This window comes from Haliotis asinina, chromosome 2 (assembly GCF_037392515.1).
Source record: "Haliotis asinina isolate JCU_RB_2024 chromosome 2, JCU_Hal_asi_v2, whole genome shotgun sequence".
NCBI classification, from domain to species: Eukaryota; Metazoa; Mollusca; class Gastropoda; order Lepetellida; family Haliotidae; genus Haliotis; species Haliotis asinina.
The window spans coordinates 25216022-25229535 of record NC_090281.1 but is presented as its reverse complement, the minus strand read 5'-3'; the positions used below and the strand labels follow the sequence as shown (position 1 = coordinate 25229535).

The 13514-nt window shown below is 40.2% G+C and overlaps 1 protein-coding gene across 1 annotated transcript in view; it reads left to right on the top strand.

The window, feature by feature from the left end:
* LOC137273455 (cytosolic phospholipase A2-like) overlaps window positions 1–13514 on the top strand; it is a 34998-nt gene that overhangs the window by 18690 nt on the left and 2794 nt on the right. The window contains exons 2-16 of the mRNA XM_067806150.1: window positions 737–808; window positions 1295–1319; window positions 1887–1968; window positions 2569–2715; window positions 4895–5010; window positions 5465–5502; window positions 6392–6524; window positions 6924–7060; window positions 7968–8190; window positions 8661–8775; window positions 10395–10532; window positions 10955–11056; window positions 11703–12029; window positions 12312–12490; window positions 13143–13329. Coding sequence (XP_067662251.1) covers window positions 789–808; window positions 1295–1319; window positions 1887–1968; window positions 2569–2715; window positions 4895–5010; window positions 5465–5502; window positions 6392–6524; window positions 6924–7060; window positions 7968–8190; window positions 8661–8775; window positions 10395–10532; window positions 10955–11056; window positions 11703–12029; window positions 12312–12490; window positions 13143–13329 — 1969 coding nt within the window. The 5' untranslated portion in view covers window positions 737–788. The remainder of the gene's footprint in view (window positions 1–736; window positions 809–1294; window positions 1320–1886; window positions 1969–2568; window positions 2716–4894; window positions 5011–5464; window positions 5503–6391; window positions 6525–6923; window positions 7061–7967; window positions 8191–8660; window positions 8776–10394; window positions 10533–10954; window positions 11057–11702; window positions 12030–12311; window positions 12491–13142; window positions 13330–13514) is intronic.

The following is a 13514-nucleotide window of genomic DNA, read 5'->3' as shown; positions in this document are numbered from 1 at the left end:
CTGATGGCCTATTCTACCCCGGGACCTTCACGGGTCAGCTAGAAACAGACAGACACAAACTCTGACTATGTTAATGCCTTCCGTAAAGCGCTTATGAATATGTGTGCCATTAAAATATTGATTATGTATATATGTGAGGTTACATTGAAGATGAATTCCTCCACTAACTTAGAACCAGCTGCAAACTTTGTACAGGTGATTTGCAATAATGCATGAAATTGCTGAAAACCCTGTCAAATATCTCAAATCTAGGTTAGAACATTTGACTGATGTAAGTGGCTAACGTTTACTCTAGTGAGTGTAAACTTTTGATGGGTAGTATATACAGTAGAAAAAAGAACAGGATATTTGATATGCAAGATTGATAAAATGTAGATGATTTCTCAATGTTCCCCACTGTGATGCTGCTGGAACAAGGCTAAAAGTGACATAAAACTAAAGTCACTCACTCTTGTGTCCCCTGTCGTGATATTGCTGGAACAGTGTTAAAACAGAGGAAAACCATAACATTAAACACAGCTTCATGAATGTTGGAGGAAAATCATGAAATCATGAACAAGTTTACTGCATGAATTCATATGTAAGTAGATACATACTCTGAAGATGATGACAGGAATGGAGATGTATAAAACAAGAATGGAGATAAATACTACTAGGACGGAGATGTTGAGTTTGGTCATCAAGGAGAGAGAAACTGACATCCCTGACATTTCTGGGGTATTTTTTGTGATTCCAGAAACATGGCCTAAAACAGATGACCTCAGACCGACCTTGAGAGCGTCCGCACCATGTCATTCAAGTCCAATAGGTCTGTATCAACATATGTAGTATCATTTGTATCACTTAATTTCAGACTTGAGTTGAAACAGAAGTGCTTATCAAATAACAGATTGGACATAAAGCTAGCTGAGTTTGTTTGAGTGTAAACACTGTATCTGTAGCAGCAAGGATATGTTGCTACTGGATTGCTCCTTTCACTAAACAGAGGCTTACTCCTTGAGGACAGTCTGGTGTACAGACTTACCTCTGAATACTTTAGGCATTCATTCTAATGTATGAGTTCAAATCCCTCGTACTTTACAATGATTGTTTCATGGGTTCACCGAAGTTGTTAACCTACATCATACTTTATGCCTTCTCTCACAATCTGTTATGACCCCTCAGACCCAGATTCAATTCCAAACGTGGGTACAATGTGTCAAGCCCATTTCTGGTGTCCCCTGTCATAATATTGAGGACATATTGCTAACAGTGGCACAAAACCATCCTCAAACACATATTTTCTTCTTTTCAGGTTTGATCCCTTTAAAGTATTTGAGGTATGTACAAAGGTTTTAAACTGGTTGATGCACCTCTGATTTGTAGTTGACCAGTCATTGCAAATATTCTGTGACAAGACATAGTAAAGCAACTTCTTTCTTAAAGCCTCAAACCATTTCTTGTCTTTGTTGGGAGAGTGTGGTGAGTCTAGAGGTTCAAAATGAAGACCCTATATGTGAAGGCCATTTCTTGAGACCCCTGCCATGATAGTGCTGGAATTTTTCTAAAAGATCCTTAAATGTAAAAATAGTACTAAAAGTTCCTCTTGTTGTTTTCATCAATGCAGAGATCCTGTTACAGGAACAGGATACATGTTTTTGTAACATACGTTTCAATGTAACTGTGTCATGAGAATTGGACACATTCAGGGATATAGTTTTTATATATTTTAGTCACTTTTTATGGTTACTGAAAGTGATGGAATGTGTTTTTGAATATGGTACATATGAGGTAAAGTTCAGAGGAAGCGTCAGTGTATATTCTCACAACTATAGACAAATTCGAATGATTGTGAAGAATGGAATGAATCTCCTGCTTTGATTATAAGTTTGGGGTTGTTTTTCTAGGTTCATCACAAGCCCTGCACTATCCTCACCATCCATGTGGGTCAAGGATACAACATCACTAAAGGATGGGCTAAAGATCTGGGTAGGTCACCATATGCACCAATACCAACCTTGTACATTGTCGGTGTGTTGGCATTGTCTGCTGTCACTTTTGGCATCGTCTGCTATCACTGTTGGTATTATCTGCCATCACTGTCGGCATTGTATGCTGTCTGTGTTGTGTGCTGTCGTTGTCATTGTTGTACACTATGACTATTGGCATGATACAATGTTGCTGTCATCTTTGTACACAGTCATTGTTGTTGTTATGCATGGTTCTTGGTGTTAACTCCCATTAAATGTTAAATGTTCCCAAATTCATGGAAAAAACAGTGATAGAAAGTTCTCACTGTGGAAATTTCCATGCATCTCTGTTTATTTAATGTATGAAAAGAGAAATAATTTAACTTTTAAACCAAGGGAAAATTAACATTTTCATGCATGATCATAGTCGCGTATGTACTTTCACCCACTATGCTTAACAGAATTATTGAAGCTATTTCAAACACAGGCGTTTTATTTCAAATTTTGAAGGATCCGATACTGAAAAGAATTCAGAAAGCTTTTAACTAATAGATTGTATTCACATTGTCGACAAGCTGCAACAAGATGCGAGCCTTGTAAAGTGTGCCTTTCTCTTTAGTGGACACGCCTGACCCATACATCGTCCTGTCGATCAAGACGTCGCCCTCAGGATGGCAGAAGACCACTGTGAAGGACAATGACATCAACCCAGTCTGGAATGAAACCTTCACATTCTTCCTAGACCCGTCCCTTGAGAATGAACTGGGTAGGGATCATTGATTTGTTTTATAAGTTTTTATACTCCCAGCATGTAATGTGTTGGGATATAGTTGATGCTTCGTCAGTCTGTCCGTCCGTCCGTCCGTCTGTCCTTAATCAGTTTGTTTCTGGAGCATAAGTCAGAAACTGTTCAATATTTTTAGACCAAACTTGATAGATATAATAATCTAAGTCTATGGTTGATTTTGGACATTTTTAATTTTTTTTGGTTTTTCCATGGAACATTTTGGTGTTAGTGTGTGGTGTTTTGGTGTGTTTCATTCCGGAGCAGAATTAAAAAAATGTTCAATATTTTTTGTAAAACTAGGTAGATATATCAATCAGAACCTGAAGTTGTGCCTTTTGCTATTTACAGATATTTGTGATTTCCTATTTTCTCAGTTTCCATGGAAACGTTTTGGACTTTGTCTCAAAAGTGAGAGGTGTGTTTCGTTTCTGGAGCAAATGTCAAAAACTTTGTAATATCTGTCTGCAAAACCTGGTAGATATGTGTGGCAGATCCCAAAGTGGTGCCTTTTGCTCTTTACAGATTTTTGTGATTTATTATTTTCTTGGTTTCCATAGACACGTTTCTGACTTCATTTCCGGAGCAGAACTCAAAAACTGTTAAATATTTTTCCGCAAAACTTGGTAGATACATCAGTCAGAACCTAAAGTTGTGCCTTTTGGTACTTACAGGATTCTGTGATGTATTATTTTCTTGGTTTCAATGGAAACATTTCGAACTTAGTCTCAAAATGGAGTGATGGGCTTTCGTTTCTGGAGCAGAACTCAAAATATTTTCTTTATTTCTTTGCAAACCTTTGTAGATTTACCAATCAGAATGGTGCCTTTTGGTATTTACAGGTTTTTGTGATTTCTTGTTTTCTCTGTTTCCATGGAAACAATTCAGACTTTGTCTCAAAAGTGAGAGGTGTGTTTCGTTTCAAGAACAACACTTAAAACTTCTTAATACCTTTCAGCAAAACTTTTCAGATATGTGAGGCAGACCACAAAGTGGTGCCTTTTTCTATTTACAAAGTTTTGGCAATTGTATTTTTCCTGGTTTCCATGGAATTAATTCAACATGGAGTTAATCTCAACATGAAGTGTTGGACTTTGTTTCCAGAGCAAAACTTTAACACCGTTTCATATCTTTCAACAGATCTTGGCAGATGTATGAGACAGATCTTAAAGTGGTGCCTTTTGCTGTTTACAGATATATGGCATTTATATTTTTCATGATTTCCATGGAAACAATTCAAACTTAGTCTAAAAATCATTATGTAACTGTCAGATGATTTGTCCTTTCAAATGTGTGGGGGCCGGGAGGATATGTCATCTTCTGATGACTGTTATTTCATTATTATATTGTACTATATTTAAGTAGTAGTCTTAATTACTCCAAATTAAGCCGTTGTAAAGTACTTACAATATTATGGTCCCATCCACCCCCCCTTGCAAATTTTAACTGTGTTTTGTAATTCCTCTCGGCCAGTAATAAATTTTTCTCCATGTTTGATTATTTAATACACCGTGTGTGTCCGTATGGTGATTCCGTCAATGGCGATCCATCGTTTTGTGTCCATTGGAGACAGCGACATCTTGTTGATTGTCATCACATATATCTATGTAGTGCATGTAGTGGGGTCTACATTGTGGTAATTCCAGTAAATGGCAACATTCCAGAGAATGTCGTAGTTATGAAGTTTTGACAGTGGTGGTGGTGGTGGTGGCGGTGGCAGCAGCAGTAGCAGCAGCAGCAGCAGCAGTAGCAGCAGCAGTAGTAGTAGTAGTAGCAGCAGCAGTAGTAGAAGTAGTAATAGTACCGTAGTAGTGGTGATGGTAGTATCAGTAGTGGTAGTAGTCATGTCAGTAGTAATATTTGTAGTAGTAAATTTTGATGTTTTCCTGGAACAAGCATTGGGTGTTGTTACTGTTTGCTGTGCAGAGTTATGCCCCTTGGACAGACCTGAAACTTACAGTGATGGGTTCAGATCCTGGTTTCATGTTTTCAGGCATGTCAGGATGATTACAATAGCCAGTTTCAGCAAGGGGGTAAACTGAGACCTGCATCCTTAGGCTGTAGTCTCACATCAAGTTGACGTACTATGATACTTGCTGGAATACTATGCACAGCAGCTCAGTCAGGTGGTGTCTGTATCATGCTGTACCTTCCTCTTCAGAGATCAGTTTGATGGATGCCAACTATGTGGTAGACGAGCACCTGTGCACCAAGCACCTGCCCCTTAAACCTCTCCCTCTGGACAAGACTGTGAAACATAGAATCAGGTTCAATGATGTGAGTATATACATTGTGTGTTGTAGTTCTTTAAAGGCATATAGAAGTGGGATGGACATGGATACATGACACATGTTTGTGGATATCAACTCCTTTTTATTGTCCCCTCCTGCAACAAGGAATGGGGAACTATGTATTCAGCAGCGTCTGTACATCCATCCACACGTCCCGATTCTTGTTAACATGATATCTCATGAACTGTTGTACCCAATGTCTGCAAATTTGATGACAGCCTATATATGGGGATAATGCCGGCACCAGTCGATTTTGGTGACCTTTACCTTGTTTTCATGGTCACCAAGACACTTTGACCACTTTTGAAACTTTTCAATCTTGTAAAACATTGCACCAATGTCTCCAGTAATGTTGACAGCTTACATTGCGTGATTGTGCAGACACGTGTCATTGTTTGAAATTCAGTATTTTCAACTGCCTCTGTTCTTTTTTTTCACAGACATCTGAAGTGGAAATTCAGATGGAGGCTAGTGTAGAGTGAGTACTGATGGCAGCTAAAATCATATGTCTTCCTTTTTTCCTTATTTTCCTTTTTTTTTCTTTTCATGTAAGAGATTGACGGAACCATGTAAGGTACCATCGTTTGAAATGATAGCCTGAAACTTATACCTAGACAGATGCTCCATTCAAACACCATGGAGGAAGTATGTTCGTACTTGCGGAAGGGATGGTTTGGTTACATCATTCGCTTGCCACCCTAAAGACTAAGGTTCTGTTGTCCATGTGGGTACAGGGTATGGTGTCCCTTTCTGATGTCCCCTGCTTTGATATTGCTGGAATATTGCCAAAAGCAGCATAAAACCACTCGCTCCTATTGGAACATCATAAACCTATGACTGTGGGTTCAAATCCAGTTTCAACCTGATAAAGTTTCTACATTTCCCAGCAACATACCACAGCAAAAGAAACACAGTTTTCAAAGACATTAAATCTCATAAAAGTAAGCGTTCATCATTATGTCTTCCATTTAAACACAATAACAAAATGCCAGAGTTGAGTTTGTTTTGCTCTCCAGTATTGATATGTTAGACCTGCAACTTCTCGACTTCCTTCCCTCTCCTATAGCTGAAATGCCATGATATAAGTTGATTACTGTTCAGAGCTGCATAAACATTTACTGACAGTTATTTACTGACTCGTATTCATTGATTGTTATTTGCTGACTGTTGTTCACTGACTGCTTTTTTCTGTTATTCACTGAGTGTTATTTAGTGGCTGTTATTCACTGACTGTTGTTCACTGACTTATTCACCAACTGTTATTCACTGACTGTTATTTACTGACAGTTATTTACTGACTGTTGTTTACTGACTCTTATTCACTGTCTCATATTCACTGACTGACTAATATACATTCCATGTTTTAGCTATGACCCCAAGCTGAACTACAGCCTAGCACTGTGTGATGAGGAAAAACAGTTCATGGAGACAAGGAAACGACGGATCTTTGACTCTATGAGGGACATACTCAAAGAGAATGGCCCCCGGAATCTCCGAGAGGTAGGACCCTCACATATATCCTGAAATACTATGTGAAGGGGGCTCAGTCGTCAGCTTCCACCATCGACATTTCCAAGGATTATTTCACAAAGATTGTTGAAATTTCTGTTTATTCTTTCATGTTCATAACTGCTCCTTAGGGATTCTTTTTGTGTTTTTTATTTGAAAAGTCAATTACATGAAGTAGAAATCAGGCACAAAATGGTAGTGTTCTGCTTTTTCATAAACTTTACATGCATTTCTTGGTGAGCTTGGTGTGTGCCTTCTCTAGATTTGGTAGAGCTGAGTTTAGTTCAACACTGTGATATTGCTGTGAATATTGTTACTTTCTTTCTTTGATGAGGTTCTGCTTTGGAAATATTTTGGTAAGAATTTGACAGTAAGTCAATTGTGTCCCAGGTACCAACCATAGCTGTGCTTGGCTCTGGGGGAGGTTTCCGTGCAATGTCTGCAATGTGTGGGGTGTTGAGTGCTCTAGTCGACAGTCAGGTGCTTGATATGGTGTCCTATGTTGCGGGTCTTTCGGGATCAGCCTGGTAAGTATGTCAGTACGTCACTAGTATTTGCACCAGAGTACATGCCCGTCCAAATGTGATGAACCAATAAGTATACTGGACTGCTGTGACAGTCTTTGATATACTAAACAACAAAAGAAACACAACTCTGGGTTTTTGTCAAGTTTTTATCTAGAAGACATACACATGAACGCTTACTTTCATGAGATTTTTGGTGTTTTGGTGTTTCTTTTGCTGTGCATTATATGTTGAATGAATGGTGGTCTTGAAGTAAAAGCTTGGTCCTTAGTTAGTTCTGGGGTAGAATTGATCTGCGGCAACCCCTGCTTGTCGTAGGCGGCAACTATGTGATCAGGAGGTCAAGGTCTCTGACTTGATTGACACATGTCATCATATCGCTATGGTGCATATCGATGCACATGCTGTTGATCTCTGAATTGTCTGGTGAAGGCTTTATTATTTACAGACTGCTAAATTATAGCTTGATTATTGAAGAATGCAGGGTAAACTTAAACTCACTCACTCACTCACTCACTCCACGAAGTGGGAGAGGAATATTGGTTTGAGCTCCATCCGTCCAGCCGAGATGATGGGAACAGATTTTCTCTAGAAATGTTATGGATAGGGATGGAATGTTGATGGCGTGTGAAAATGGAACAGCAGAGTTATTGCCCTTTTCATGTGTTTCTTGGTTTTATGCATGGTAAAATGGGGACAGATTTTCTCAGAAACCATTACAGATAGGAAACCAAATATATGTCTTTTAGGAAAAAGAACCAAATGCAAGCATTTATAAGTATTTTGAAAGTGAGGGAGGGAGGATGGTTAGTTTTTCATCACCTTTAGCATTTTTTCAGCAATATCATAGCAGGGGACAGAAGTAGACTTCTCTCATTGTCAGTATTCTACATGACATCTCTACTGCCAGGTACATCTCCCAGCTTTACTCTCACCCTGATTGGCCGAGAAAAACACCCAATCAGTTAAAAGAGGAACTGAAGCAGAATATCCAGTCCAGTCCATTCTGGCTTCTCAACCCCCAGAGTATGTATCGCTACATCCGACGCATCATGGAGAAAAGGCGGCATGGACAGCCTGTGTCCTTCACGGACTTCTTCGGTCACCTTGTGGGAGAGACATTACTCAAAGGGGTATGTGACATTCACAGTGTTACATAGTTTGATTGTGTGATGTTGTGAGACAAACACTGACATTGCATGACTGTTTTCATTCTATAATGTTCTGTAACTAACTGTGGATTGTGTGACTGATATTGTTTGACAGACTTGTAACAAGTGTGATTGTAATATTGTGCAACAAACAGTAACACTGTGTGACTTGGTGATTTGTGACAAACAGTAACACTGTATGGCTGTAATATTGTGTAACAAGTAGTAACATTGTGTGTCTGTGACATTGTGTGACTGATACTATGTGACAATCAGTATCTATGTGTGACTGATATTTTGTGACAAACACTAACATCGTGTGACTTATACTGTGTGACAAACAGTAACATTATGTGACTGGTGTGTAACAAACTTAACTCCCTGTTGCATGTGTAACATATCCAACGTGTGTAATGTGTGACTCCCTGTAGTATGTGTGACTATCTGAACAGAGGCTGGACACCAAGTTAACAGACCAACAGCACAGACTCCAATCTGGGGAGATCCCCATGCCTCTGTACACCTGTCTCCATGTCAAGAAGCATGTGTCCGCCATGATCTTCCACGGTAAGAACCACTAGCTCCCTTTCCATCCCTTTATGATGTGCCCTTACCTTCCATGATCTTCCGCAGTTGTACCCGCTAGCTTCTGGTTCATCCCTGTATGATTTGTCCATCATCATCCACAGTAAGACCTGCCAGCTCTCTGTCCAGCCTTCTCTAACCCGTCCATGATCTTCTACAGTTGTACCCACTAACTCCCGGTTCATCCTTCTGTGATCTGTCCAAGATCCTCCATGATAAGACCCACTACCTCCCTGTCCATCTGTCTGATCTGTCCATGATCTTCCATAGTAAGACACGCTAGCTCCCTGTCCATCCCTCTATCATCTGTCCATGATTTTCCACTGTAATATCCACCAGCTCTCTGTCCATATCTCTATGATCTACCCATGATCTTCCAGATTAATACCCGCTAACTCCCTGTCCATCCCTTTATGATCTGATCATGATCTACCACGGTAAAACATGCTAGCCCCTTGTCCATCTCTCTATGTCAGCTGTCCATGATCTTCCATGGTAATACTCACCGGGCTCCCTGTCCATCCCTCTGTGATCTATCCATGATCTTCCACTGTAATACCTGCTAGTTCCCTGTCCATTTCTTCTCTACACCTGTTCTCAGGTTAAGATCTTTGCCTTTGCCTCTCACTACATGCTACTTAGTACTGTTCAGGGTTGGACACAATGCATGATGTTTATCTTTTTATTATCAGTTTAATCTTTTGCGGTCTTACACCAAGTGTTACTACAACAATTAATACAAGTGTATTTGCAGTGTTTTCTACTGTTACTAACATTGGTTTGGTGTCATTTAACTCATTCTCTCATTTGGGACCATTTAACACATTCACACATCATACCGAAGACCCAGGTTCAATTCTCCACATGGGTAGAATGATATAAAACACAGCAAAAAAGCATACTCAGTGTGTGTGTGGTGTTTGGGTGGGCATAGCCTAGTGGTTGAAGCATTCTCTCATGCTGAAAACCAGGGTTCAATTCCACATAATATTACAATGTGTGGAACCCATTCTGGGGTTCCAGATATTGCAGGAATATTGCTAAACATTCTTGACCGTCTTCAGTATGCTTACAGGGCTGGGCGAGGTGTCAATAATGCCACCACTACTTCATTAAACAATATTTACAAACATGGAGAACTTTCCCATTCCTATGTTTGAATTCTGTTTGCTGACATTTCTTCAGTTTTTTTATATCATCTTCATATTTTAATGCAAAAGCTCTGTAATATGTCAGTCAACCCAAATGTTGGATGGAATCGTTTCTTGTAAGTAGACCCCATTTTGAAACTGTTACTAGCACCCAATTAGCAACTAAATTCATATCCACTGGAGGCCTGCAAGGTTGTATTCTTTCCCTGTCTTTGTTTATGTTAGGTACAAATGACTGTATCGATAGTTTTTCACAATGTTTAACTGCAAAGTTTGCAAACTTGCTGGATTTATGAGGCACTTGGAGACGTTAAACATTCAATCTTAACCATGCAAAGCAAATTTCCTTTGGGATAATAAAGCATTATCTCATCTTATCTTAAGCAAAAGCATTATGTATAATGAGGGAGAGATCCATGTATTGTTTAGGGTGAAGACGTGTGTTTTCAGAATGGATGGAGTTTAGTCCGTATGAGATCGGGATGCCAAAGTATGCAACGTTCATGAGGCCAGAGTTGTTCGGGAGCAAATTTTTCATGGGTCAGCTGGTAAAGAAGTACCCAGAACCTCCTCTGCACTTCCTGCAAGGTCAGTAACTTAATCATGCTCTGACTGCTTTTGGGGCGGTGGGGTAGCAGTCACTCTTCACTCTGAAAAACCTGGGTTTGATTCCCCACATGAGTTCAATGTGTGAAGTCCATTTCTGGTGTTCCCTGCCTTGATATTGCTGAAATATTGCTAAAAGCTCACTCATTCACGTTACTGCTCTATATCTTTTGTTAGCAAAAAAACGTCTGATCCTGGATGGGGAAAGGGACTAGGATTTGGTGACTAGACATTGTGACAGTCACTCATGCAAAGCCAGATTGCACTTGTACTTGGTCCATATGAAAGGAGTTATCTCCCCTTGCAGGTATCTGGGACCATGCCTCCTACATATGTGATCAATATTTCCATGTTGTACTTAGTCCATGTAAAACCCATACCAATAGAGTTATCTCCCTATGCAGGTATCTGGGGCAGTGCCTTCTGTATACAGTTCAAGCGTCTGCTGCAAGATGACAAACAGGTGGATGCTGTGGAACTCATGAGGCGTGAGAGGGAGGAGCTAGGTAAGAGTTGTCTCCCCTTATATTATAGTTTCATCATGACATTGTCGATTTTCATTTCATTACAGATTCAACAGTCATAACTGTGCTAGGAGTGAAAATCTGAAAAAGACAGATAAGGCGGATTTCATTTTATTTATATACACTTCACTCAGATTAAACGTGCAAAGAATGAAAAAACCCAGAAAGTTGGCTAACAGTTGGCTATTTTTCTCCTTATGCTTCAGCAGTTACAGCTCACTACAGATTATGAAGGAGTAGTGGGGTAGCCTAGTGAACTGCTGGTCAACTGTAGTTCTGGGTTTGATTCCACACATGGGTACAATGAGTGAAGCCCATTTCTGATGATTCCTGTCGTGATATTGCTGGAATATTGCTAAAAGCAGCACAGAAACGTGCGAAGACAGCTCTCTCTTAGAGAGAGACTATATGTCACAGATTCAGTATTGATCAATAGTTTTACCTCTAACTGCATGAAGAGAGTCTCCATAATTTTCATTACTACAGTTTCAAAGCTAAAATTATGCATTTTTTTCAGATGTGTCTTTTTGTTCAGCAAGAAATTGATCAAATAGATGATGAAATGCATCTAAACTGAGAAATTTAAAGTGATTTGTTTTTATTACACTGTATTTATATGATTTTGCAGAAAAGGAACTTCAACAAGATATGGACGATCAGTCCGATGAGGACAGTGACACAAGTGATCCTGAGTCTGAGATGGACACACCAGCTAAGTCTGAGACAAAGAAAACCAAGAAGCCACTAAGGAAACCCTCTCTACGAAAAACAAAGTCGGGTGAGAAGAGTAAGAAGTCATTCTGGTCAGGGATGCTGGAGAGTCTGTTTGACTCGGCGCTGTTCCAGTCCATTGAGGGTCGGGCAGCCATGGTACACAACTTCATGAGGGGCCTGTCCTTGTCCAATGTCTATCCATACTCCCCTTTTGATGCCTCCACTTCCGTCCAGAAAGAAGGTGAGTCTGATGCCATGAAGAGCCAGTGGCAGCAGTACATAATGTCTTACATTACTTCATCAATGTTACATTCCAGCATGTATGTATTGACTCACAGGGCAGTGGTTAGCCCAGTGTTTAAGCGTTTGTTCATCATGCTGAAGACCCTGATTTGATTCTCCTCTTGGGTTGTGTAGAGCTCATTTCTGTTGTCTCCTGTCCTGATATTGCTGGAATATTGCTAAAAGCGATGTGAAACTAAACTCAGTCACTACTGACTCATAAATCTCTTCTCCCCCACAGACCAGTTTGATGGCATATTTGAGATGTATCCCACCCACATCAAGAAGTTGTATGTTGTTGACGGGGGACTGACATTCAACTCCCCGTTCCCCCCAATGCTGCGACCACAGAGAGGGGTAGATCTTTTGCTGTCCTTTGACTTCAGTGCCAGACCCAGTGACTCGACACCACCATTCAAGGTACTCCCACCTGGCCTCATATCACGCTCATGGTATAACTTGGGTAATTCAGTCTGTTGTGCCAAAGACCATGTCACATTTACCATCATATCTTGGAATTTTCACCAACTACTAACTTAAAACAGGTTTTCCCTCATTGAGGGAGTGGTAGGGTAGCCTAGTGGTTAAAGATGCAGGTTCTACTCCCACCATGGGTACAACATGTGGAGCCCATTTCTGGTGTCCCTTCACTGTACTATAACATGTTTTCTTAAAAGTGCCTGCTGGCATGTTTTTGTTGTGGTTGTTGTTTACCACCATAAAGATTAAATGATTAAATCCTGACCACAAAATCCAGTATGTCTGGTTGTTTGGATTATTGTTAAGTGTCGCACTTAGCAATATTCCATCTATATGGCAGCAGCCTGTAAATAATCAAGTCTGAACCAGACAATCCAGTGATCAATATCATGAACATCAATCAATGATGTGTCAACCAAGCCAGTGAGCTTCATCATCTGATCCCGTTAGTTGCCTCCTACGAGAAGCATGGGTCAAGGAAGACCAATTCTAATCCAGTTGTTCATGGTTCCAATCCAGTAGAGAAACCCAATCTACATAAGTGTTTTTGAATCTCTGTTGGACATTACTGTTTACCTTATATATTTGTCAGGAATTGCTGCTGGCTGAGAAATGGGCGCGGCTGAATCAGGTCCCATTTCCCCCGATAGACCCGTCAGTGGTGGACCGGGAGGGACTGAAGGAGTGCTATGTGTTCAAAGATCCAAAGGACCCTCACTGTCCCGTGGTGATGCACTTCTGTCTCGTTAACATCACCTTCAGAGATGAGAAGATGCCAGGTAGGTCCTTAACATCACTTTCTGGGTGGTGATGAGAGATAGATCCTTAACATCACTCTCTGGATGTTGATGATAGATAGGTCATTAACACCACTTTCCTGATGGAGATGCTAAATAGGTACATAATATCACTTTCTGGACATATATTCTAGATAGGTCCTTAACATGACTTTCTGCATGGGGAT